Below are 27,171 nucleotides of genomic sequence, written 5' to 3' on the forward strand. Positions count from 1 at the left end.
GGCAGCTGGGTAGACGCTGGAAGACGTCTGCTGAATAACGGGCGAGTGAATGAATGGGGGCTGGGGGTGGCTGAGGGAAGGCCACGCCCGGCTCTAAAGTCTTTCCAGGGTTTACCAGGGTGCTGTCCTGGTTCTCTCGGGCGCCTCCGGACGGGCCATTGCGTGCCTCCTCCTGTGGCCTCCACATCTCGCTACCCGGGCTAGAGGGAGGGGCTACGCAGCTGGGGAGGGGCCGCGAGGTCCCGAGGGGCCAGGTCTCCCCGGGCGGCGCCCACTCCCTCGCGGGGGTGCGGGGCGAGAGGCGAGGCCCCCCGGGGCCGGCCGAGCGCGTCCGGGGACCCTTCCCCGCCGGGCCCCTCGGCCCTCTACCTGCCTCCTGGCCGCCCCTTCGCAGCCGGGGCAGGGTGCGCCCGGCGGGCACCTGGCCCGCCACCCCCCGGGGGGCCCCGCAGGCCGCCTCCGGGGCCCGCCCGGGGCCGCAGGGCGGGCTCGGGCGCTCCCGGGCTCCGGGACCGGTCCCCCGGGGCGCGGCCGGGCGGCCGCCCCCGCCGCCTCCCCCCACCCCCCCCCCGGGGGGCCGGGCCGGGCTCCCGGGGGGCGGGGACTCGCCCAGTGGCAGCCGCGTCCGGGCCGGCGGCGGGCGCGGGGCGGCTTCCTGCAGGCGGCGCCGGGGCGAGCCGTTGCCCGCCGCAGCCAGCGCCGCCGGGTCGCCGGGTCGCGGGGGCCGCGGCGCTCGGGCCGCGTCGGTGCCTCCCGGGCGCGCTGCGCGGCCGTCGCTGCTGCCCGCGCTCGTGCCGCCGCCGCCGCCGCCGCCGCTGCCGGTTACGCCAGCCCCGCCGCCGCCGCCGCCCGCTCTGATTCTGCGCATAGGCAGCCCCCAAGCCTGTCATTCTGCAAAAACACAGTTTACTCAACACACCACACACACACGCGCACACACACACGCGCGCACACACACGCGCACACGGGCCCCCTCGCGCACACGCACGGAGGGCGCGAGCGAGCAGACGCGCACACCCGGCGAGCCAAGTTCCGCAGCCTGGCATGGCTTCTGGGGACCTTTACGAGGTACGGGGACGCGGGGGCGCGGGCCGGCCCCAGCCCGCGGGCGGGCGGGCGGCGGGCGGCGGGCGGCGGGGACCGGGCCGGGGCCGGGCGCGAGCCGGAGTTGCCGAGCCCGCGGCGGTGGCGGCGGCGGCCGGAGGGCGGCGGGGGCCGGGCGCGCCTCCCGCCCGCCGCCCGCCCGCCGCCCGCCCTCCCGCGGCGCCCGCGCCCGCTCCCTCTTTCTCTTTCTCTCACACACACACTCTCTTACTCCATCTACTTTGCGGCCTTGGAGGGGAAGGAGGAAGCCGGGCGGAGCCGGGGCGGGGGAGGTAGCGGTCCCGGGGAGGTGTTTCTCGCCCGACGAGCCGCCTCGAGTGCAGAAAGTACAGGTAAAAGTCGGCGCCGGACGTGCCGGGGATGCGGGGGGCCGCGCGGCGGCCGGCGGGGGCGCGGGGCCCGGGGCCCGGGGGGGGGGGGTGCGCGGCCCGGGCTGGGCCGGGGGCGCGGGAGGGGACGGGGGCGGGGGCGGGCCGACGGAGCGGAGCCCGGCCGGGGCGAGGCGGGGGTCCTGGGGGCTGGGGGTGGGCGGGCGCGGAGGGGGCGGCCCGGTGGGGGTTGGGGAGACACCCGCCAGACCACTCCCCGGGGCCACCGGGCCACCAGGCCACCCCCTCCCCCCACCTGCTGCCCCCGCCGCCGGCTTGGGGCTGGGGCGTGGGGGGCGGTCCTTGCGGGTGTCGTGCTCGCTGGGGGCGAGAGGGGGCGCTGTAGAGGGCCTTCGGTGGAAGCAAGAGCACATGGAAGTCGGAGGTGGGTGGTAACACGTTGCTAGAGGATGTGGGATGTGAGCCCTGCTCCCAACGCTCTGCGTCACCCTCAGTGGATACCTGTCTTCAGGTCCACACAGGTAGTGGCCACCGTCGGATACTTTGAAAGCGTCTCAAAAGTGCTCAAGGAAGACCTTAGTCTGGCATCTTTGAAACAATGGAGAAATAGCCATGGCCTTTGGGAGCTAGGTTTTAATAGCTCTGGAAACAACAGTTCCTGCTTTTGGATTCTGGACAAGTGGACGAAACAAGAAGCAATCCCCTTTCCCTGGGGAGAATGCCCGAAAGAGCTGTTGGCCCCAAGAGAAGATTCAGGATAGGGAAGCTGAGAGACCCGCCATCTTCAACCCGACGGCCTGCGGATCCTCCAAGAAGCCTGAGTCAGAGTTCAGCCCGGACTTGGACTCCCCTGCATATAAATCGATGACCGTTAGCCCTGGTTCTCAAGGATTTTGGCTAAATTGAGATGAGCACCCTAAGGGGTGGAATTAACCTTCTGGGTAGGAGATTACAGGGGTGATTCACCCACAGTGAACTTTTTCCTCTTGGCCTTCTGGACAGCCGAAGCTTTTTCAGGTGGTGGATTTGCTGGCTGAAGTGGGAGAAGAAGAGTGGAGAACAGGCAAGGTAGCATCTCAGCTTCTTGTGCGGCCAGGGTCTTTTGGATGATTCTGGATTTGGTGAGGCCCAGTCATGGACCACTAGTGGGCTCAGGTGTCATGACATGAGAGGACACTCCAGTCCTATGAAGAGGTCCATGTGGTGAGGAGTTGAGACGTCCTGCTAGCCACCAGCACTAGCTTAGCAAGCTTGTGCATGAGCCACCTTGGAAGCAGACCCTCCAGCCCCAGTCAGGCATTCAGATGACCACAGCCCTGGCCAACATCTTGGCTGAAACTCCATGATATATCCTGGGGCAGAACCATCCAGCTAAGATGTTTCTGGGTTCCGTGAAAGAGTGATGCAAGTTGACTTCTTCTCTACCCTACTGTCTTCCTCATCCCTGTGCTGATAGAGAAGATGAAGTTGGATAGAGACCTGGTGAAGAACTTTGGCAGATTGTGGCCAGTGGGGCACCCAAGCACTTTTGTCTGTTTCAAGATGGCAGAGCAATTTCTGAAACCAAATATGTTGAAGCACAGTAAAATGGGATGTTTGATTGAGCTTCCCGAAGTACAAGCAGCACTCTTAGGACATTGGCCAAAAGTAGATATTGTTCAGGGGCAAAGCTCATCTCGTTGGGAGTATGGATTTTCCTACCCATTGATATCAAGTCATCTTAGAGCTGCTAACCTTGCCTGCTGAAAAGTTGCATCAAAGGAATTAAGAGGATGTGTTAGAAGCTGTCAGTATTTCTCCATTTAAAGTTTGGAACTTACGAACCTTCTGGGGATAATTTCTTGTTTAATGATCATCTGAAATGCCCTCCTTAACACTGGTAATTATAGTTGCCAGATGAGTCTGTCAAGAGGGGAGATTTCACACTAGCCTTGGAAGTATCCTAGCACCTCACGAATTCTTACTGAAGTTCAGTAAACAAGACAATAATAATAATTACTTCTGTGATAGTAGGTAATTGTACTAGATGTAAAATAGTTTTCCTGTGGCTATTTGCACAGTGATTACTAAAAGGGCTAAATTGCATTACAAGAATAAAACCAATGTCAACATTTTTATAGCCTGTGTCTATATTACATAACACATACTGAGGAATTTAATTTGTTGTCCAAATTTAGCTTTAAAAACAATTAAGAAGTGCTAACTGTACATTAGCATATGTATTTGTAACTGCAAAATTGTTGTGTGTAAAAAAATAGCATGTTGATTTAAGGACAAATCTTGGAATATCCAGTACATTGATTTACCTTTAAAGAAAAGAAGAAAACTGATACCATTCTCAGTTATGATATTACATTAATTAAATATAGTACTCAATGGTATATAAAATGGCTTTTTGTAACTTCTGACCAAGAAACCACATTTTGAATGGGCAAGGGCTGTTACATTTATAATCGATTTATTTTACCTGTGTGTCTGCTGACACTATCCTTGACCCATTATGGTGAAGATGTGATTTGGATTGTGGAGATTCTTCAGCTTCTCTTTGGTGCTTCAAACAGTTGAATTATAAAGAGCAGGCCTTCCCTGAATAGCATCTTTTTAAGGAATAGGTGCTAATTTTAAAGACGCCAGCAAATGAAAACGTTGTTTATGTAATGGCACTCTTCAATCATAATGAAGAAATATGGAATGAAGCTCAGTTTCCAAAGTTTTGGCTCTTGATAGATTTTTTTCTCTTATAGCAGAGTTCTCATCATCATCTGGTGTATTGTAGCCATCACCTATAGGAAGGTGATCTTAAATATGGGTTGAGCATTTTAAAAGCAGATATCTCGATGCAAAACGAAATTCCTTATCCAGATGCTCTGGTCTAGCTTTGTGCAGTGGCAGTATCGTAGCCAATGAGGTTTATCCAAGGCATGATTATTGCTAATTGAAAAATTTTCCCAGATGCTTTGGTCTACATTCTGCTAAACGTTAAGAGTCATAAAATGGTAGTTCGTGAGCCAGGTCTAGGCTGTCAGTGTGTTTTGCCCTGTCTTGATGGTAGATAAGAAATATGGATTTGAATACCTTTAGATGGGGCATGGGATATCTAGTTTATAATTGTCCCAGTGCTCCCTCTTACCAGGCACCCTTTCTGCTTCACTCTTATGTTACTTTTCTGGGTCCAGTAGGCATTAGAGTTTGCAACCCCAAGATACTAATCAACCATTCGCTAAGATGCTTGGCTATCAGGAAGACATAATCAGTAGAATAAGGAGCCCAGTTGTCTTGTCCATCTCTGTGTCCTTGCACATTCAGATACTTGTTGACTGAATCAGTGAGCAGAACGCTGACGTAAGTATAGATAACATACCTTGGCTGACCTTTGCTCTGCTTGTGTTGAGCACTACCCTCTGTTCTCTTTTCTTCTCTGGCTTGTGGTCTCTCCCTGGTGGTAACACCATGTGTAGGGCTGGCTCTCCGTTCTGTCTGGAAGGAAGTGTGGCTGGGTCCCCTTCCAGAGAGCCAGACTGTTATTCATTAAAAAGTTTGAGTGCATCTAAGCTTCAACCATGTGGCATCTAAGCTTCAACCGTGTGGCTCTCCATGTGGCTGTTGGGTGGTATTTTATACCCTCTCCCGTGTCATAGCTGACATGGTGGAGGAGGTCTCTACTTAGTTGGCAAAAATGTTCACAGAGAGTGCTGTATATCTATAGAGAAAGTCAGTAGCAGCCAAGTTGAAATTTATCAAGGTGGACTTAGCAGTGGCAGTTCCTGATGTTTGTCAACATTCCATTGATTTATGTTTCCCAAAGTTCTATCTTAAATGGATACAACTGCCGTGTGGCTTTTTTTTGGGGGGGGGGGGGGGCGGGGATTGATGCCTGTATCCATATCTAATAAATACATATGTGTTTATATAACATGTGTATAATAATGTGTATATATTAAAAATACTGCTTTAGTTTCATTCCAAATAAAATAAATAACAATAACAATGGGATTTTAGTTTTGTTGAAAGAAATTTACTTTAAAGTCGACGCTGCTACAGTGATGGATGCTGCTGCAGTGATGAATGCTGTGGTGTTTTCCGTTATAGCGCTATATAAGCACCTTGTGTCCTGCAAAATCACACACTGAAAATAACAGGGTTTATGGCAAAAACAGGATTGAGGCCGACCGCTGAAAACCTTTGGAACTTCGTAACCAGGAACAAAACCAAAACCAAATCTAGTGAAAACACAGCTCAGTTAAATCTCCACCTGGCTGGTGTTTGCCCTCACTGGGTCAGTCCATCCTTTACAGCCTTCAAATTGGGCTTGGGCTTCTTTCTTCTCTCTGTAGACCACAGACGTCATTCACTTCTAATAGAGACCATTTTCACTGAAATTAAATCTGATCCAGAGCGTAGCCCTCTGTATTCATCTGTATAGAGAGAAATCTTTTTTTCAGCTGCTTCTTCTGTAATTTGCAGCTTTGCCAGTCAGGTTAATGTTGTGGAAAGGTAGTAGTTCTTGACACCACGATCGGCCCCTACTCATATTAAAGGAAGGCACTTGAGTGCGTTTCCAGCTTTGTTCTAAGGTCTTCAGACATCCTTAAGTCTTTCTCTTTCCTCGTGAGAGCTCTTTCCTGTGATTGCTTAAAAATATTAATAAACTATGAAAATCACATAAGAATCACCACAGCTTGTTATATTTTCATATTCCCCTACTTACCACTCATGCCTGAGGTGAAACACGTGTAGGTACAGAACAGTCAGTGATAAAACTTCTTGAATCTCTGTAGCAGTATTTGAAGAGGCAAATATTGTCAAAGAAAATACATCAGATGAGTTGAACTGATTTCTTGGCACATGGTAGGCACCTGAGGAATATCGAATGGGTCTGTGATTCCAGCTTTTGAAAGTTGTTTTAAATTATCCCCTGTGGCTGGATATCAGCTTATTTTCAAGTAGTATAGACTTTTATATGAAATCATTCCTCCTCACATAAAATCATTTCTTCAGGGGCTTAAACTGTCCTTGAAAGGAGTTCATACAGCTTCTTGCAGCCTGACCAATCACTAAGGAATGGTTCAGGCATGGTAATTATCAAAGATCTTAAGTATTGGAGACACATTTAGATTCCAAAGATGTGGGTCCTTCTGCATCTCTTGGATGGTGAAGAGAGGTGTAGATCTGGCTGAATTCATAACACTATTGTTCCTTTGCTCATTTCACATAAATAGAACACCAAATATACACCAGGCACTGTACTAGGGAAACGATGAGCATGTGCTCCCTGAATCTGTGGTCTAGTGTGAGATATAGTTAAGAAAATAGGCAGTTTTCAGTGCAGTGGGAAGAGTGTTAGTACAGGGAAAGATGAGGTTCTCTAGGGCTGTGGTGGGGATGCTGCTTTGGAGGGATGAGAGAAGTCTTTCCAGAGGAGGTGATGACTCTGGAGGAGTTTAAATTAGGAAATGAGCATGATCAGGTCTGCAGGACTTAATGAGAATATTTATCTTTTCTGTTTTTGAAAGCAATTTATATTTATTGTTGCATCTTGGAAAAATATAAGCATAAAGAAAGGAAGTATAATACCTAAGATGACTATTATTATACATTTAGCATACACTTGATGTTTACTAAATACTAATGTGATATCTGAATTAATAAAAATGTTAGCTTTCTTGGTGTAGTTATAAATATAAGAGTGAAATTATTTTCTATACATATTTATGTAATTAAAAAATCAAATTGAAATATAGGGTACAAGGGTTATTTTATAACCCTTTTTCCATATATATATTCCATATATATACACCTATATAAAATGAGCATTTCCTTATATCTTAAAATATTATTCTATATCATGATTTTTAATGACAGGTTAATTTTCACTTGAATAGGTGCACTGTTTTGTGTATAACTGATCCCCTGTTGTTGGACATCTAGATTGTTTCCTTTTATAAACCATTTAAATATTGCTGTTATTAACCTCCATGAACATAATTATTTGTATTCCTGTCTTAATATTTTCCTCAGGATAAATTCTGAGATGTGAAATTTCTAGATTGAAGAATGCTAACGTTTTTAACACTATTGATACATAATCCCAGGTTACCCCTCAGAAATGGACAGTGGATTCGTTTGGAGGAAGACTAGAAGCATGGTGACCAGTTAGTATGCTCTTTCAGTAATTGAAACAAGTGACATTGGTGACTTGAACTAAAGGAGTGGTAGTAGAGATGGAGAGAAATGGATGGAATTAGAATATTTAAGAAGAATCAATATAATTTGGTATACCAGTCAGGATTGTGTTTGGCTGCTTATAATAGAAAATGTACAATAACAGTGGCTTAAATAAGGTTTATTTTCTTACACGAAGTTAACTTGGAGTTAGGCAGTGCAAGGTTACTGTGATGCTCCATGAAGTTCTCAGGGTATCAGGCTCCTTCTTTCTCCTTCATCCTCAGCTGTGGCTTCTACCCTTAAGGTCCCTGTGTGGTCTGAGGTGGCCATTGGGCTCTAGCCGTTGTTTGTGTACGAGGTTGGAGGGGACAGGCAGGAGGGAGGGGCAAAATTGAGTCATCCTCTGTAAACAACTGTCTGGAAGTTCCATGCAATCCTGCTTTCATCTCATTGGCCTGAATAATTATATGTCACACCTAGCTGCAAAGGAGGCTGGAAAATGTGATTTTCAGCTGTACTCTCCTCATCCCGCCTCAAGTGAGACTCGATTGACAGTATGTAGGGATTGAGGGAAAGGCAGGAGTTGAAGGATAACTTCATGGTTTCTGCTTTGGTCCATTAGGTGGATGGTGGAACCAGTCATGGAGATAGAGAACTGAGGAAGAAGCATTGATTGGAGGAGGTGGGGGCAGTGGAAAGGGTAATGACTGCAGAGTGTTTGTGGGACATCCAGGTATAGATGTTCATAGCAGTAGGTCATGTGAGCCTGGGACTCAAAAGCATTATCTGTCATGGAGGTAGAGGTTGGAAATCATTGATGTATACATTATAATGAAAGCCAAAGGACAGTGTATAAACACAAGGAGGGTCCAATGGAGGAGGACTGGAGAAAGTGGACATTTTCAGGATGGAAGAAGAGAAAGAAGATCAGATTCATGAGGAATAGCAAGAGAGGTAGAAGGAAAAACAAGAGGCTTTGCTGTTATGGACGGCAGTGGAAAACTGCATTTCATGAAAGGAGGTATGGTCAACAGAGTCCTTTGGGTGTAATAACCAGTAAGTCATTGGTAACCTTAGGGGGCATCTATTCCATAGGGTATGCTGGTGTGAGGGCTTGATTGCAGTGTGATGATGAATGGGGGTGTGTGGGAAATGGGGATGTAGAGACATCTCACATGGGTAACACTTTTAAGAATCTTCAGTGTGATAGCCATAAAAAAGAATGAAAAAATGCCATTTGCAGCAACACAGATGGACCTGGAGATTACCATGCTAAGTGAAATGTCAGACAGAGAAAGACAAATATCATATGGTATCACTTATATGTGGAAACTAAAAATAGTGATATAAATGAACTTGTTTACAAAACAAAAAGAGACTCATAGACACAGAAAGCAAACTTGTGTTTACCAAAGGGAAAAGGTGGGGAGGGATCAGTGTGAGTTTGGAATTAGCAGATACACACTACAATATATAAAAGAGATTAACAGCAAGGTCCTACTGTATAGCCCAGGGAACTATATTCAATATCGTAAACTACAGTGGAAAAGAATTTGAAAACGAATGTATCACTTTGCTGTATACCAGAAATAAACACAATATTGTAAATCAACTATACTTCAGTGGAAAAAAAAAAGAATCTTGAGTTTGAGAGTGAGGAGGGAGTGAATGTGATATCCGGGGTGAAGTGGGAGAATGGATCAGTCATCTCCATTCTCCTAGTTCTACACATGCTCTGCTACTTTGGATGACTCGGATAACAGAAACATTGTGATATAGAATTTGGATTATTGGACCCAAGAAGTGATTTTCCATGAATGCTACAAACCCCTCTCCTCCTGACCTGAGACAGTTGGGTCCAACATCTTCAGTAATTTTAGCTGGAGAAAAAAAGAAGAACATATTTAATGTAGTCACCCAGAACCTTTCTAAATAAAATTTGGTCAAGGAAAGGATCTTGCTATTTTGAGGACAAGGAGGTAAAGTTCTTCATTAACGGGTTTGTTGTACCAGCAATTCTTTGAGAGATCACTGGGGTGCTATTAACAGATGAATGTGATGGTGTTTTATGTGTCAGTCATTCAGTCAAACGCTAAAATAGGTGTTGCTGTGAGGTTATTTGTAGATGTGATTAAGGTCCATAATCAGTTGATTCTAAGTAAAGGAGATTATTCTAGAAAATCTGGGTGGACCTGATTCAGTCATTTGAAAAGCCTTAAGAATAGAACGTACCTGAAGAAGAAATTGCATCTGTGGATAGCAGCTTCAGCCTGGAAGAGTTCCATCTTTCCCTTCGTAATGACCTGCCTTATGACTTTAGACTTCTTCTAGGCAGTTGCACAACCACATAAGTCTCTTAATGTATATATCCTCAAGGTTCAGCTTCTCTGGCTGAACCCTGATTGATACAGTCAGTGTTCTTGTCCACACACCACCGTTTGGTAACAGTGAGCAACTGATTATGTCTTTTAGTCTTTTTGAACCTTGATGGTCTCTGCTGTAAAATGAGAGCTCTTCTATTTTTGAAATTCCTCCTTCTGGTTGAGTCTTGTTTCTTTTTCACATAGACACCTTGCTTCTTCATAGCTGTCATCATCTTGTTTACTTGCAGGTGTGAAGAGGGGCAAGCCTAGCGCTCTAAGAATCCTGCCATTTCTTGGTCTTTCTGTTTCCTGGAGCCATGCTTGGGATGGCAGGCAGAGGTGGTGCTGGACCCCTGGGGCAGGCCTCCTCTGGGTTTGAAATTCACCCCTGCCTTGAGTCAGCCTCTGCTCTGGTAGTTGAGTGAATGATGGGGATTGTCATCATTGGTCATGATGCACCCCTTCTTGTTCCTTCTTTCAGCTCATTGTCTCCCTCTGACATTGCCCAGTTAGCCTGAGCCACTGGGTGGAAGCTGCTGCCTCCAGAGGTCCTATCCCTCCAGTGAAATGCCAGTCCATTGACCAGGCCTATATAAATCTGTGATCGGGTTCCTGGAAAGCCTTGGAGGGCCATAAGTTTGTCATTGTATGTCGTGCTTTCTCTTGTGTGTTTGATAATAGAAAACCTAATGCAATTTATAATCATAAATATTTTTATCACTAAAATGTTAAATAGTAAAAAAAAAAATTATTCTTCATTCGCTCCAGTCATCCCGTCTCTCCCGGAATCCCCCCCAGCGTCACACCATCGCCACACTGCTTTCTGAATGACTTACAGAAGCGTCAGTGTGGAGACTGGCGGGACACGCATGCGGGGCTGGGGCCCTGGGCCACACTCTGCCACACCAGGAATTCCCCTGCCGAGGGGCCACCACCCTATTCTCGGATTCCTGATCAGGGAATTTTCCTCTTTGATTTTCATTTCCTTGTCTTTATGAGTCCAGTGTTCTAAAAATTATATCTCAAGAGCTCTTGCTAATAAACCATGGATCTTATACAAATGCTGGATTTGAACTTTATTTAAACATAGTTATTTTTGTTCAGTAATCCATCAATCAGATATTTATTGTCGGTTAACTGTGTGCCTAGAACTATGCTTAAGTGGTGGGGCTGCAGCCACGGACGTCTTTTAAACGGTTGTTCAGAATGTGATTGCAAGAAAAACCTAACGCCCACGTATGGTTGTATACCACGTTTTTAATACATGGCAGTGTTTTTATTACATTAAAAGGGGCAGCCAGCTCAGCTCCTTTTTTTTTTTTTTTTTTTTTTTTTGGCAAGCAGACCTCAGAATATAGCTTTTCCTGCCATCTCTGGACATGTATTTGAACTTCCAGTAAATGCACTGTTTTAGCAACATTATGGGTCTGCAACGTTCTTAAGAAAACTTTAGGCCTGTTCCTATCTCCTCATGTGAAATTACACAGGGAAACATGCTTTATAGCACAGTGCATCCCACTCCATTAAATACCACTCAGTGTTCAGGTGGTGCAGTGTGCAGTGTGGATGTTCTAGACCTAGAGAAGTAATCAGCGTGTGGTAGTGATCCGTGAATGGCTAACGCTTTGTCTCCTTATATTGTGTAAAAGGTAGTGTGTCGGTTTGTTGAGAGTTCTGGGTCCTTCTGCCCTGACTTTTGAGAGAAAGATTGTGAGCAGTTGTATGTTAAAGGTTCAACCATGAAACAAACATCAGACTTCAGGATGAGTTAGAGTGAAGGACACGCAGAGATTGCAAGACGAGATGATGAAACCAAACCAAACCTGATACCACTTGCAACTACTTTTCATAGCAAATCAGGGATTGTTTTCTTATGGACAGGCAAACCAAATGCGGAACTAAATTGCCGAGGCTATTATAGGAAGACAGTAACATCCTCATCCTTCAAAACTTTGCTCTTAAACCAAAATAGGCTTTATTGTTCTCGTGACTTAACTCAGTGAGAGGAAAGTGTCATGAGTTTTACTTACAGAAGACATCTCCATTAAGAAGTTATCACATATATCTGATTTTATGTGTTAGGTTTCCTGGAACTATTTTGATGAGGAAGAAGGGTTCCATCACCGAACTCCAGAATTTTCTGCTGGATTCTAAGCTCTGTGAGGACAGGGGCCGTGTTTGTATTTTCCCTGATTGTATTCTCAACTCATGGCACTTTGCTGGGCACAAAGTAACCTTTCAGTAAATATTCGTTGAATGAGTCATTGAAAATGTTCTAAACCTATGCTTCTAGGCCACCCCCGCTTTCTACTGAGTGAGCATCCTTTACTGTTTCCTCTCTCCCTTTTCTAAGATTCCTTCAGATTGTCCTTGAAATTCAAGTTTCCATTTTGCCTTCCACACGGTCTTGTATAGATTTATTAGTTAACAAAAGTCCCTTAAGGTGAATTCAGACATTCAAGCCATCATCCTTCATTATGGGTGATGGCTGGATTGAGAGTGGCCATTCTGTGTTAAGTGCTGCATGTGACAGAGCCCCTTTCACACTGACACACACAAAGACTGCCCTATAGTTTGCAGCTGCCTCTGCCACAGGCAGCTCTGCCTCTCTACTCAAGCCTCAGTGTCTTGGCCCAATTTGATACGTACCATCTGTTTTAGGTTGGGCTCCCTAGAACTGGACTTTGAACTGGAGAATTGTATCCAGAGGGTTTACTGAAGGATGCTCTTGGGAGATAAACCCGTAAGGAAGTGAGGAACACAGGATGGGACAAATGGTGAAGCAGACCAGCAGTGAGGTTACAACTGAGGTCTCAGTGGATCCTAAGGAAGGCTTGGGAGCTGGGATGGCCCTTCAGAAATGTCCCAAGTTGAGGCCAGGGAACTGGACCCTCATATCCCTACGTCAGCCAGCCATCGCTGCTAGGCTGCCCCATGAGGGGGGAGTGTGTTCTTGGGCAAGGCAGTTCCTTATGAAGGGCACCTCTGTGAGTCCATAGCAGCATGGATATTCCTAGAAGTTGAGGGGATGGGCACCTCAACCCTGAAAAGGGGACCTGGGTGGAGTATGGCATTATCCACTATACCATCAGTTCTTGCTCTTCACCAATCAGTCCACCGATCGGTGAGTCTCTCCGCTCTGGATCCACCAGAACACATATCTGTCCCCTAGGTTATATTTCAGGTTAAAGGTTCCTCCCAAAGACATCATTTGTCATTTGAAAGCTTCTTGGGGCTGCCCAGGTCTTGAGTGTTGATGCACTGCCATGTGGTACAATACGATCGTGCTTGTGATTCCTTGCTGTACAGCATGCAGCACAGGACCACAGGCAGGGAGATATTTCAGAGGCTGTCATTTCTGTTGGGTCTTCACCCCTTATTCTTGAGACATTTTCCTCAGTTGGCTCTCCCCCTCCTCAGCTGCCTTTCTGTCCTCATCTTCTGCTGCCTCTTCCTTAAACACTGGAGCTTCTTATAGTGTTGACCCAGGGTTCTTCTGTTCTCTCATTGTGCTACAGTGAGTAGACCGGTGATTCCCAAGTCTCTGGCACTTGCTTGTTTTTTTTTTTTTTCCCCTTAACTCCAGAGCTATCCATCTAACTCTCTTGGGCTGTTTAAACTCAAAATATGCAAAGTTGAACTGATGTTCAACCTAGGTAAGACTTACTTTTGCATCTGGGTTCCTAGTCTCAATAGTACCTCCATCCACCTGTTCCATAGCTAGAAATATGGCCTCCTTTGTTTTGTCCAGACACCATCTATGTTCTGTTGAATTAGCATCCTGAATATTTCTTTTTTAAAAAATTTATTTTTTTAAATTATTATTTTTAAAAATTTATTTATTGGCTGCGTTGGGTCCTTGTTGCTGTGCGCGGACTTTCTCTAGTTGGGGGCTACTCTTTGTGGTGCATGGACCTCTCGTTGCTGTGGTTTCTTGTTGCAGAGCATGAGCTGTAGGCGCGTGGACCTCAGTAGCTGTGGCTCGCAGGTTCTAGAGCTCAGGCTCTGTAGTTGTGGCGCATGGGCTTAGTTGCTCCGCGGCATGTGGGATCTCCCCAGTCCAGGGATCAAACCCATGTCCCCTGCATTGGCAGGCGGATTCTTAACCACTGCGCCGTCAGGGAAGACCCCTGAATATTTCTTGAAACTGTCCTTTTCTCTTCATATTCACTCTCAGCACTTTAATTCAGGAGACAACTCCCATTGTTTCCGTCACACTGCTACCTCTCAGCTGCTATCTCTGTATCTAGTTCAGTTTTTCTGCATACTGTACTCACAGAGCTCTTTCTAACGAAGACCTTTTACTACCTCTCTCCCCATGAAGTATCTTTAAGTGATGTATAGGCTCTTTGTGATTTCATCCCTTCTCATCGTCTACTAGTTCTCCACTAACGGCATATATTCCATCCAGAGAGCTCTGCTCTTAGTTGTCACGTGTTCCCTGTGCTCTTCTTTAATCGCACCCTCCCACGTGGCTGGGCACTCTTCATCACCACCCCTGCTGCATCTTTGCTTCCTTAATTCTTGCTCATCCTTTACATCTCAGCTGAGATGATGCTCTTGGCAAAATTTCCCCAACTCATCAAGGGTTTTCTTTGGGCTCTTGTAGAACCCTGTTCATCTCTCATGACAGCACTCAACGTTAATAGGTTGTCATTTATTATCTTATTTTCTAAATCTCCATCTCCCACTGGCTTGTAAGTTTTGAGAGGGCAGGGATTCCCTCTGACTTGTTCCATCTTTAGCGCCTAGCATAGTGCAAGACCCAGAAAACAATCTGTCTAATGAAAGAATTAATCTATTCAGGTCTTTCATTTATATGAAAGTTGAAATTGTCTCAGATATTTCTTTTTTTTTTTTAATATAATTTATTTATTAGTTGTGTTGGGCTTTCTCTAGTTGCGGCAGGTGGGGAGCTACTCTTGGTTGTGGTGCATGGGCTTCTCACTGCAGTGGCTTCTCTTGTTGCAGAGCACAGGCTCTAGGCATGCAGGCTTCAGTAGTTGTCGCTTATGGGCTCTAGAGCGCAGGCTCAGTAGTTGTGGCGCACAGGCTTAGTTACTCTGCGGCATGTGGGATCCTCCGGGACCAGGGCTTGAACCCATGTCCCCTGCATTGGCAGGCGGGTGCCCAGCCACTGTGCCTCCAGGGAAGTCCCTGTCTCAGATATTTCTACAGTCCGTTTTGTAGGAAGCTTGAAGGCATTTTCAATCTTTCAGTTTTCCTAAGGGCGTATGAGTCTTGAGTCTATTTTCTGTCTTTATTGATCAATTAATAACAATTTGGTTTCTCATAAGCAAAACTTGCTGACAGCATTTGGCTTTCGTTATCAGTAAAGCTGATGCAGTCTTGTATTCAAGGGATTATTGAATCTTGGAGTTGGATGGGAGTTTTGAAGTCCTCTGCTCAGTCTTTCACTAATGTCTCCAACAAGTGAACAAAAGTGAGGGACTCTTTTACTCTATAGAAAGAGACAAGTGCTTGAGATGCTCAAACTGGCTATTTGCCTTCACTAAAATCTGAGTGTGTCATCCATGAGACAGAGATGGTATCTTCCTAGATTCTTCTGGAGAGTTGCCTTGGAAATCTTGACGTCATTATCGCTTTCTTACACAAGACTTAGTAAAGGAGGCCAGTGAGGCCCAGCAGAGTCTTGAGTCTTGTTTAATTCTCCTGTTGATGAAGAATGGGGTTAGGACCTGCCTCACCGACTGACATCACAGGCCTTGACATTATGGGGAGCACTTGATAGCCAAACTTTTCCAGGAAATCCAGACTCATTTATGAACTGTTGGCAGTCAGATCAACTCATGGAATCCAAAGCTCCCGTTGCATTAAAAAGTACATGGGTCGCATTTTAGTGTCCTGATATTTACAGTGCTGTGCTCGCTTGTCTGTGTTGCCACCTAAAACCACGTTCACTTTGAAGGATATGATACACATGGCGGTTTGTGAGACAGACTTTGGTAAGGGTCTTGCAGTTAATAGAAAGGGGAAGAGAACCACACAGTGGCTGCCTTTGGGATGTAAAAACATACAGACCTTCTAACTATGGACCTCATTTTCTCTCCAAATTTATGTATACCATGTAGGATTGCCATAGATTGTTTTCTTGTCTTGGTTATCAAACATGGCAGTGATTCCAAAGTCTTTGAAATCTTGAGGCATTTCTATGTTTTATTATTCCCCCACTCTCTGGCTCTTGTGTAGCTGTGTCTATGGTATTGACTTTTTGGAAAGCTGATGCAAATCCCATTCTCTTGACTTAATGAGTTAGTATATCTTTTGAAGAAATCTGATCTCTGATCCTGGTTGATGCATAAAGAGATATTTGAAGTATAACTTCTTGTGATTCTTGTGTAAAATAGTCATTAATATTAGTAAAAACAGTAATAATAGCATTTATTGAGTGTTTACTGCATGCCAGCCACTGTAAATCGTCACATGCATTATCTCATTTAGTTCTTCCTATGAGATTCGTACTAGTATCATCCCCATTTTATGATTCAGAAACTGAGGCTCACAGGCACCAGATGGTAAAACCAAGATTTACTGAAGTCATCTGAGGTACTCATTTCTTGATAAATTATAAAATGCCTGTAGTTTTCCTTCTAACTTTCCTCCGTTTGTCACTAGGTGGTATTTCTGCTGTAGGACTCTTTTCCACCTGTGCTTTACACAGAATCCCAGGTGGTATAGGTCAGTGGGTATTGCACCAAAGACGAGAAAAGGAACAAGAAAATCTTTCTGCTTCTTTATGCTTGTAGCATGAAAACATATGTATGTTGTATTGTTCAGGACAGGGATGCCACAGGCATGCTTGTATGTTGGCCTTGTGAAGGAGTTCCTGTGAAATGAGTTAATCAGGATGGGAAATCTTCCGTTTGAGTCTGTCTGAGTAGATTTTTTTTTGAGAACTTTATTTGTTTATTATTATTATTTTGCTACTGCACGTGGCCTTTCTCTAGTTGTGGGGAGGGGGGCTACTGTTCGTTGCGGTGCGTGGGCCTCTCATTTTGGTGGCTTCTCTTGTTGCGGAGCGTGGGCTCTAAGCACATTTAATATTGAGTGTAACTCTCTGTGCTCTGTAGTAGCTCCTTACTGGTTATCTGTTTTGTATATAGTAGTGTGTATATGTTAATCCCAAGCTCCAAATTTATCCCTCTCCCCCTTTTCCCCTTTGGTAACTGCTCATTTGTTTTCTACACATTTCTAATCTTTACTAAAAATAAGATAATGTGTACAAATAAGTTGAGGCTTTATATCAATTCGTGAATACAGAGAACCAGAAAGAGAGAAGTACTACAATATTTTCACCATCTGCATGACGAGCTGTAAAGTACTGACAGTCATTTATCCATGTACTTTTCTATAAGAAACTCAGTTTGACTAGGTAGGAAAACTGAGATATGAGGTGATACCTATACATACACAAACACACATGATTTATTTCTTTCCTAAGTGATTTACATTGAGTTGTACAGATGGCCTGACATTTCTATTGATTCTAGCAAAGAGTCTTAGAGAATTTCCTGGTGGTCCAGTGGTTAGGACTCCACACTTCCATTGGAGGGGGCATAGCTTTGATCCCTGGTTGGGAAACTAAGATCCCACATGCTGCATGGCATGGCAAAAAAAAAAAGAAGAAAAAAAAAAAAGCAAAGAGTTTTAGAGGTTGGGATGTTTTGGATGTCATCTAGTCTGATTTTCAGCTAGCACATACATCCTTCACATATGATCACCCTGTTTCTCCTAGGAAACTTTCAAAGGAAATAAGGTGCTCTGTCTTGAAGGGCAGCCTCTTCCATTTTGGCATAGTGTGCTAGCTGTTGGAAAATGCCTTGTTATAGTGAGCCAAAGTCTGCCTTCTTATGCAATTTCTACCTTTTGATAAGAGCTGTGAATTCAGTCACCAAGAGCTATCAGTTTCATTTCCTAGTAGCTCCATTTCCCCTACTGCCATCCTAGTCCAAGCCATCCCTCTCTTCCTTCTGGAAGAAATAATAGCCTCTTAACTGGACTCCCAACATTTCCTCTTTGCCACCCTCTATTCTCATACTGTATCCAAAGTGATTGTTTGGAAAGGTAATTCTGAACATGTTACTTCCTCCCCAAAGTCTTCAATGGCTTCTGATTGCTCTTGGGCAGAAATTCCAAATACTTAACATGAGCTGAACCTGCCTACTTTTCCAGGCTCAGCTAAGACTGCTCTCCCTTTCCTTCTCTGTGCACCACACTCACTGCCTCATTTTAGGCATCCAAACGTCTTTTGTCCCAGGACATTCACTCATGCTGTTTCTTGTGCCTGGGAGGCCTCTGGCCCTGTCTGCTCTCCTTTTCCATCCCCTTTCAGCTCTAAAGTTGATTCACCAAGGATGCCTCCTCTGACCTCAGCCAGGGTAGACCTCCCTGTTATGTGTTCTCTGAGCATCCTTTGCTTCTCCACAGCGTTCGTCCTTGTAATCAGTCATTTATTTTTGTACTTCTTTAAGGACTGTCTTCTTGGAGGCAGGGTTATATTTTGTTCAGTAATGTATCTCCAGCACCTAGAGCATAAGAGGTGCTTGTGAAAGTCTTCTAAGTATTCCAGAAGGGTCTGGGCTTCTAGAAATTAGGGTTGTTTTCTCTTGCACTATAATTTTTTCCTTCTCTTATTGGATAGGTTTCCCAATCCTTCACCTTCCTGATGGTTCTCTCCTGGATAGCTCTAGTCTATTTAACACTCTACTTTAAATGTATTACCTAGAATAATTTTTGGTTTCATCAGCAAAGGTCACTTCTTGTAATTTGGACACTGGACTTTTTATTAATTTAGTCCCAAGGAAAACCAGAACCTGAATTGCAGAATAAATATTTTAAAAATAATATGAATGAAAACAGTAGTCATAGAACTTCTGTGCAATGTGTGAAGTGGTGCTTAGAGGAACATTTTTAATCTTAAACACATACATTAAAAACAAAAAAAGAATAAACTCACCATTCATCTTAAAAAGTTAGAAAAAGAACAACAAAATGAATGAAAGGAAACCATAAAGAAAGAATAAGTGTAAATAAAAACAAAAACATTAAAGTAGAAAAGAGGAAAAGTAGAATAAGTGTATTGAAGGTTGTATTAGCTTTTTTTGGATGTCAAAGTTTTACATATATATTACTATTTTTAAACTGGTTTTATATATATATACACACACATATACATACATATACACACATATGTACACACACACATATATGTGTGTATACATATTATTAGACCCTTGAATGATGCTATTGTTGGAGGCACTGACCCTCCATGTGGCTGAAAATCCTTGTGTAACTTAGAGTCATCCCTCTGTTTCTGTGGTTTCTCCATGTCTGTGGTTCCATATCTGTGGATTCAACCAGCCTCAGATTGTCTAGTACTGTAGTATTTATTATTGAAGAAAAGTCATGTACAAGTAGACATGTGCAGTTTAAACCAGGTTGTTTAAGAATCACCTGTATAACATAAAATTTGTCATTTTAACAATTTGTAAGTATACAGTTCAGTGGCATTTAGTATTTTCACACTGTTGCGCAACCATCACCACTGTCTTGTTCCAGAACATTTTAAAATCACCCCAAGAGAAGCCCTATACCTCTTAGGTAGTCATTCCCCATTTCCCTAGCCTGGCAACCACTAACCTGCTGTCTTTATGGATTTGCCTGTTTTGAGTATTTCATATGAATGGAATCATACAGTACACTGCTTTTTCTATCTGGATTTTTTTTTTTTTATTATAGAATTGTCCAGGTTCATTCACATAGTGGTATGTAGTCAGAATTTCATTCCTTTTTATGGCTGAATAACATTCTGTAGTATTTCATGTATCCCACATTTGTTTATCCCTTCATCTGTTGATGGACACTTGGGTTGTTTCTGTCTTTAGACTATTGTGAATAATGCTGCTGTGAGCTTGGCTTACAAATATCTGTTTGAGTTCTTTTTTCAATCCTTTTGGGTATGTACCAAGAGTGGGATTGTTGGGTTATATTGTAGTTCTTTAACTTTTTGAGAAACTGTCAAACTATTGTCCACTACAACTATACTGTCTTATGTTCTCACCAGCAGTGTATTGAGGGTTACAATTTCTCTGCATATTTACTTATATTTGTTACTTTACTTTAAAAAAAAAGTCTAAAAATGTCTGTTCAAGTCCTTGGCCCATTTTTGAATTGGATTGTTTGTCTTTTTGTTATTAGGTTATAGGAATTCGTTATGTATTCTGAATATTAAACCCCTACCAGATATATAATTTGAAAATATTTTCTTTCTTTCTCTGGGTTGTCTTTTCACTCTCTTGTCAGTGTTCTTTGATGCACAAAAGTTGTAATTTTAAGGAAGTATATATTTTTCCTTTTGTTGCCTGTGGTTTTGGTCTCATATTTAGGGTAGAACTTCCAGTACTATGTTGAAAAGAAGTGGAGAAAGTGGGCATTGTTGTCTTGTTCCTTATCTTAGGAGAATAGGTTTCAGTGTTTCACCACTGAAGATGATGCTGGCTGTGGATTTTTGATAAATGCTCTTTACCATGTTGAGAAAGTTTCCTGTTCCAGATTTTCTGACGTTTTTATTATAAAAGGGTGTTGGATTTTGTCAACTGCCTTTTCTGTGTCAACTGAGATGGTCACATGTTTTTTCATCATTCTGTTAGTGTACTACATTTATTGAATTTTATATGTTGAACCACCCTTGCATTCTTGGGATAAATCCCAGTTGGTTACGATATATGATCCTTTTAATATCCTTCTGAATTTGGTTTGCTAGTATTTGGTTGAGGATTTTTGCATCTACATTCACAAGAGATATTAGCCTGTAGTTTTCTTTCCTTGTAGTCTTTGTTCTGGCTTTGGTGTCAGGGTAATGTTTGCATCATAGAATGAATTAGGAGGAATTTATTCCCTCCTCTTCATTTTTTTTTTTTTTTTTATTTTGGAAGAATTTGAGAATGATTGGTGTTAATTCCTCTTTAAATGTTTGCTAGAATTTACTAGTGAAGCCATCTGGTCCTGGCTTTTTCTTTATTGGGAAGTTTTTGATTACTGATTCAATTTCCTTACTTGTTATAGATCTATTCAGATTTTGTATTTATTCTTGAGTCAGTTTTGGGTAGTGTGTGTGTTTCTAGGAATTTTTCCATTTCATGAAGTTTATCCAGTTTGTCATGTAGGTATCCAACAAACTGGATAACTTCCATGAACATTGCTGTTTGTCAGAGCATTCTCTTATAATTCTTTTTATATCTCTAAGGTCCATAGTAATGTTGTTGCTTTCATTCCTCATTACCAGTTTGAGTCTTCTCTCTTTTTTTCTTTGTCAGTCCAATTAAAGGTTTGTCAATTTTGTTAATCTTTTCAAAGAACCAACTTTTGGCTTCATTGATTTTTCTCTATTGTTTTTCTGTTCTGTTTTGTTTACCTCAACTCTAATCTTTTTTATTTCCTTCCTTCTGTTAGTATGAGCTTAGTTTGCTTTTTTGTTTCTAGCTCTTTAAGTTATACAGTTACGTTATTGATATGTAATCTTTATTCTTTTAAAATGTGTTTATAGCCATAAATTTCTCTCTGAGCACTGTTTTCACAGCATTCCTTAAGTTTTTATGTTTTCCTTTTTTCATTTGTCTTAAAATATTTTCTAATTTTCCTTGTGGCTTTTTTCTTTGACCCATTGGTTGTTTAAGTGAGTGCTGTTTAATTTTCACATAATTGTGTGTTTTCCCATTTTCCTTCTATTATTGATTTCTAATTTTATTCTATTGTGATCAGAAAAGATACTCTGTGTGATTTCAGTCTTTTAAGATTTACTAAAACTTGTTTTGTGGCCTACTATGTGGTCTATCCTAGAGAAAATACTGTGTGCACTTGAGAAGAATGTATATTCTGCTGTTGTTGAGTATCCAGTATATGTATGTTGGGTGGAATTGGTTTATAGTGTTCTTCACATCATCTGTTCTCTTATTGATCCATCTGATTGTTCTATTCATTATTGAATATGGGGTATTCAAGTCTCCACTTATTGTAGAACTGTACATTTCTTCCTTCATTCTGTCAATTTTTGCTTCATATCTTTTGGGGCTATATTGTTAGAAGCACATGTTTATAATCATTATATCTTCTTGATAGAACAGTGTGGGCATTTTACAAAAGCCATTTTGTTATTTGGTTGGGTCATATGAATCTTAATGTCAATGAAAACCTCCTAGATTTCTTTTCACACAAACAGTTCCCAGTATTGTATCTAGAGTCTGTTCTAGCACATTCTTTCCTTTCAGTTTTCTAACCTAAATGGGCATAGTGATTTCTGTTAAGTTTGCATCTTGTCACTTTAACCTATTGAAATTATTTTGAAAATCTGATTGAGTGTTCTCTCCAGTTTGTGTGGGCTTTTTTATTTCTGGGCTTTAACATAGGTAACATAAAGAAGTATGTTGGATGAGTGAGTACCAAGCATGAAAGGGGGCAAGTTAAAACATCACAAAACTTGCTGTTCTTACTGAGATTTTTTCTTGAATAAGTACCACTCCCACCCTCGGATTGCTGCAAGCCTTTGGTTAATTTCCAGAGTTTTAAAAAAGCTGGTTCTGACAATATTTGCCAGTTTTCTTTTCTTTCTGCTTTTATGGAGGAGACAGTTTTTGGAGATCCTTAGTTCTGTCTCTCTCTTTTTTGACATTACCCTGTGTTATTGACGTTTTATGGTCCTTTCCTAGATGATAGAGAAAATTTTGTCAAATTCTTTGTTGCTTTTAAGATACTGTACATCTATATAATTTTTCTTATATATAGTCTTCAAATTCTATTAAAGGAAGAAATGAGATGGTGTGAAGAACTTGCTTGTTGTAATGGTTCCATGTTGTTACTGATAAATCCTTCCCTACTTTTATAAAGATGTATAAACTGACCTTTTAAAAATCCATTTCGGGATTTTCACTATGAATTCACAAAAGGTTCTTACTTAGCATTTTGTAGAACAGGAATATCAGAGTATGTGCCTCTGTTCTGTATGCAATTCTTATTTTTCAGGATTAAAAAATATTGTCAGTCATACTTGTACAACTTTCCTTACAAGATTGTTTTTAAGTCCTCAGATTATAGTAAGTTTGGGTTAGAGGTTTGAAGTCATCTATGGTAATAGGTACTTGTATGTTTTCTTTTCAACTATCTTAACACAATTCCTTCTCCTTATTATATGTTTTGTTAATAAATACATTGGAAAATGAGATTATAAAGCAAATAGATATTCTCTGTCAAAAAATTCTAAAAATAAAAAAACAGAAAACAACTCACAATTCTTTTATTTAGCAGTGTTCACAGTTAACAGGCATATTTATCCTTCTAATCTCTTTCTACTTACATAAGGAATATCCAAATGCATATGTAATGACTACATTATACAAAATTATGTCCATATTATACAGTGTGTTTTTCAACTCTGTAAATATTTCCTTATTTTATTTAGTGGTGTCTAAGACATAATTTTAATATGCTATACCATATAATTTATCACCTTGTTCTTGTAGTATATTAGTTTCTATACTTAGCTTGTTTTGAAATTTTCAGTATTTCACTTTATTTAAAAATAATTTTTTAATTAAGGTATACTTGATGTACAATATTATATAAGTTTCAGGTGTACAACAGAGTGATTCACAATTTTTAAAGGTTATACTCCATTTGTAGTTATTGTAAAATATTGGTTATATTCCCTGTGCTGTACAATATATCCTTGTAGCTTATTTATTTTATACACAGTAGTTTGTACCTCTTAATCCCCTATCCCCCTCTTACCCTCTGCCCTTCCTTTCCCTCACTGGTAACAACTAGTTTGTTTTCTATATCTGTGAGTCTGTTTCTTGTTTGTTACATTCACTAATTTTATTTTGTAGATGCCACATATAAGTGATATCATACAGTATTTGTCTTTCTCTGTCTGATTTACTTCATAATACCCTCCAAGTACATCCATGTTGTTGCAAATGGCAAAATGAAAATTTTCAGTATTAGTGGTATAACTAAGCTTTCTTTAGAAATCTTTGTGTATTTTGGTACTACTTCTTTAAGATAAATTTCTAGATGTGGAAGTTCAATGAGTATGCCCTTTTTAAAGACTTTTGCTAATACTGCCAGATTGCTCTTCAGAAAGGATGTGCTTGCCATCCAGAAAGGATGTGCTTGCCATCCGGATAAGATATTGCCAGCAGTGACTGGCCTGTTATTTCATTGGGCTCTTAGCACTACTGGTGTAATTGTTAAAAAATGCAGTTGGAGAGGTATTTTTCATTTCTTGTTGATATATAAAGATTAAAAAAAAACTGTTAATGATCTTAATCCTTGTTTATCACATACATTAACACAACTATTTATTTTTCTTTCTGGTTAGTTTTAAATTTTGCCTGTTGTAATTTTTTTATACGGAGAGTAACTTTTATACTAGGTTAAATATATACATATTTGTGGTTCCTTCTCATCTCTCCGTCCTTCCTACTTCCCTCCTTCTTTTCTTCATACTATCCTTCCTTGGAATAGGGAGAAAGCCTTCCTTGTGTGAAGTTTATAACCATTGATCTTTAATCTCTCCTGTTCCTTTTATGGCATAATTTATGCACATTTAAGTGCACATTTAATATAGCTGTTATTTGTTTTTACTGTACAATGTGAAGTAAGGATATGGTCACTGCCACTGTTTCAACACTATTTATTGAATAATTCATTATTTTCCCTCTGATTTGAAATGCCAGATTTATCATTGGTGAAATTATTACATACAGTGATATGAATTTGCTTATAAGCATTTCACTCTCTTCCACAGTTTTAGTTATTGTACTTTTAGAAAACATTTTGTTGTTCAGTAACTTGAGTCCACCTTCATAATTCTTTTCTCAGAATGTTTTTGATTATTTCTATTGATGAAGTTCCAAAGTAAAATCCATGTGAGAGTCTTCTTTTAATTGCACTGGATTTACAAATCACTTTTGGGAAAGTTGACATCTTTGTGATTCTGAGACTTCTCATTTAAGAACATATTTCTCTCCATTTATTAAAACTTCCTTTTATGTGTGTTAGTAAAGTCTTCTAGTTTTCTTGATAGAGATCCTAAGTTTATTACTAGGAAGTTTAAATTTTTGTTGCTTTTGTAAATAGGCTTTTATTTATATTTATTGTTTGTTTATATATTAGAAGAATACTTTTTTGATATTTGTTTTAAATGCTTCACCTTCTGAATTCTTATCAGTCTAATATATTTCATTCAGTTTGCTTTGGAATTTTAGGTGGTCACATCATCCTCAAATTGTATTATCTTTCCTGTCCTTTCTATTAGTTATACACATATATTTTTCTACTCTTATTTTATTTGCCAGAATTTTCAGAAACACTAGATAATAGCATGATACCGAGATTTGTGTCTTGTTTCTTACTTCTGATTTTACTGTTGTGGCAGAGGCTATTTGTAAAAGGCAGATATTATTTTTCCTGTTAATTAGAGTTCCTATATCTGTGTATCTGTTTTTTTCTTTTTAACAAGGAATGGTGTTACATTTTATTAGGTGCTTTTTTGACACTTCCTGAGGTGATCATGTAATCCTCCTCCTTATTTTAAACTTGGTATAACTTAGTAACTGATTTCTTAAGGCTAACTTACTATATTTTGAAATAAGCACACTTGGTAATGATGAATTTTAATTTTAATATTTTGCTAGGTTCAGCCAACTGCTATGTGTGTTTAGAATTTTTGTATTGATATTCATAAATATGGTTGGTCTTTGGTTTGGTTTTCTTTTTCTGTGTGTACTAATTTAGTCAAATTTTTAATGTCAGGATAATGCTGGTTTCATGAAAGTAATTGATTAACCTTTTATTTCTTTCCCTGTTTTTAGGAATAGTTTATACAACATGTCACTTAAGCTTTCTCTTGAATGTTTTTTGAAAGAAATAAGTTGGTTGTGATACTTTCTGCATCTAGAATATTTTTGAGACTGATAGCATTTCTAATGGCTGTTGATTTTTTCATATTCTATCTTCTTGAGTAAGTAATTATTTGTAATTTATATGTGGTAAGAACAACATTCATATTACCCCTATTTTAACATTCATTTGAAGAGGTGGGAATAATTTCCTCCTACATTTTCAAAATATCTCTTTTCTATACTTGGTGATGCTCTTCCTGCTCTTCTTCTCTTCCTTAAGGTGGTAGCTTTGTGATTTCCCTCTTTTTCAGGTTGCTAGCAGTTTTTCTCTTATATTGATTTTTTTTTCTTTAAAATAAGCTCTTAGCTTTATTTTCCCATTTCACTCTTTTCTGCTCTATATTAGTAAGTTTCTGGTTTATAATTATTCATTTCTCATCTATTTTTCTACTTTTAATTATGATATATATGATATATAATTTAATTATGATATATAATATGCAAACAAAATGTACCTTTAATAATAATAATAATAATAAAGTGCACTAACCACATAATTTAAATAGGAGAACATGTTTTTAGCCCTCTGTGTGCTCCTTTCTCAGTGTATGCCTATCCCTTTTTCTGAGAGGTAACTTTTCTCCTGAATTTCTGGTTAATCATTTCCTTCACTTTTTCTATAATTTCACTTATGGATCCCTAAAATTCACATTGCTTGATTTTTCCTGATTTTGAAATTTAAAGAACTGGAATTATATGAATTCTTCTTCATCTTGCTTTTTGCTCAATATTATGCTTTTGAGATTTATCCATGTTAACATATACTGGAGTATACTGTTTTTACTGGAGTATAGTATTTCTTTATAAGAGTATACATATTTACATATGTATGTTGAAAATACAATATACAGTATGTAATATACAAATATAGGGTATGCAAATGTATGGAATTTATTAATCTGTTCTATTGTGGGTGGACATTTGGATTATTTCAGTTTCTTGTTTTGTTTTCATGGTTTGCTACTACAAGCAGAGTAGCTATGGATATTTTGTGTAGCTGTCTACTGGTACATCCATGCCAAAGACTATCCATGATAAATACTTAGATGTGGAATTCCTGGATCTTAGTGTACTCATATATACAACTTTACCAGAGCATACCAAGTTCATCAGATTATTTCCAGAATATTTATATTCTCTTTAGGCTTAATTTGCTCTTAATTTTCTAGTTATTTACTTGAGTTGAATACTTAACATTTCTTTTCACATATGATATTTTAAAATAAAAGG

The 27,171-nt window shown here is 40.9% G+C and overlaps 1 protein-coding gene and 1 pseudogene across 1 annotated transcript in view; both read left to right on the forward strand.

The window, feature by feature from the left end:
- The first annotated feature begins 862 nt into the window (after window positions 1-862).
- The window catches only part of CDYL2 (chromodomain Y like 2), a 178,453-nt gene continuing 152,144 nt past the window's right edge, over window positions 863-27,171 (forward strand). The window contains exon 1 of the mRNA XM_057712881.1: window positions 863-1,068. Coding sequence (XP_057568864.1) covers window positions 1,045-1,068 — 24 coding nt within the window. The 5' untranslated portion in view covers window positions 863-1,044. The remainder of the gene's footprint in view (window positions 1,069-27,171) is intronic.
- LOC130839431 (U4 spliceosomal RNA) lies at window positions 4,308-4,513 on the forward strand (annotated as a pseudogene).

Source organism: Hippopotamus amphibius, chromosome 16 (assembly GCF_030028045.1).
Source record: "Hippopotamus amphibius kiboko isolate mHipAmp2 chromosome 16, mHipAmp2.hap2, whole genome shotgun sequence".
Lineage (NCBI taxonomy): Eukaryota > Metazoa > Chordata > Mammalia > Artiodactyla > Hippopotamidae > Hippopotamus > Hippopotamus amphibius.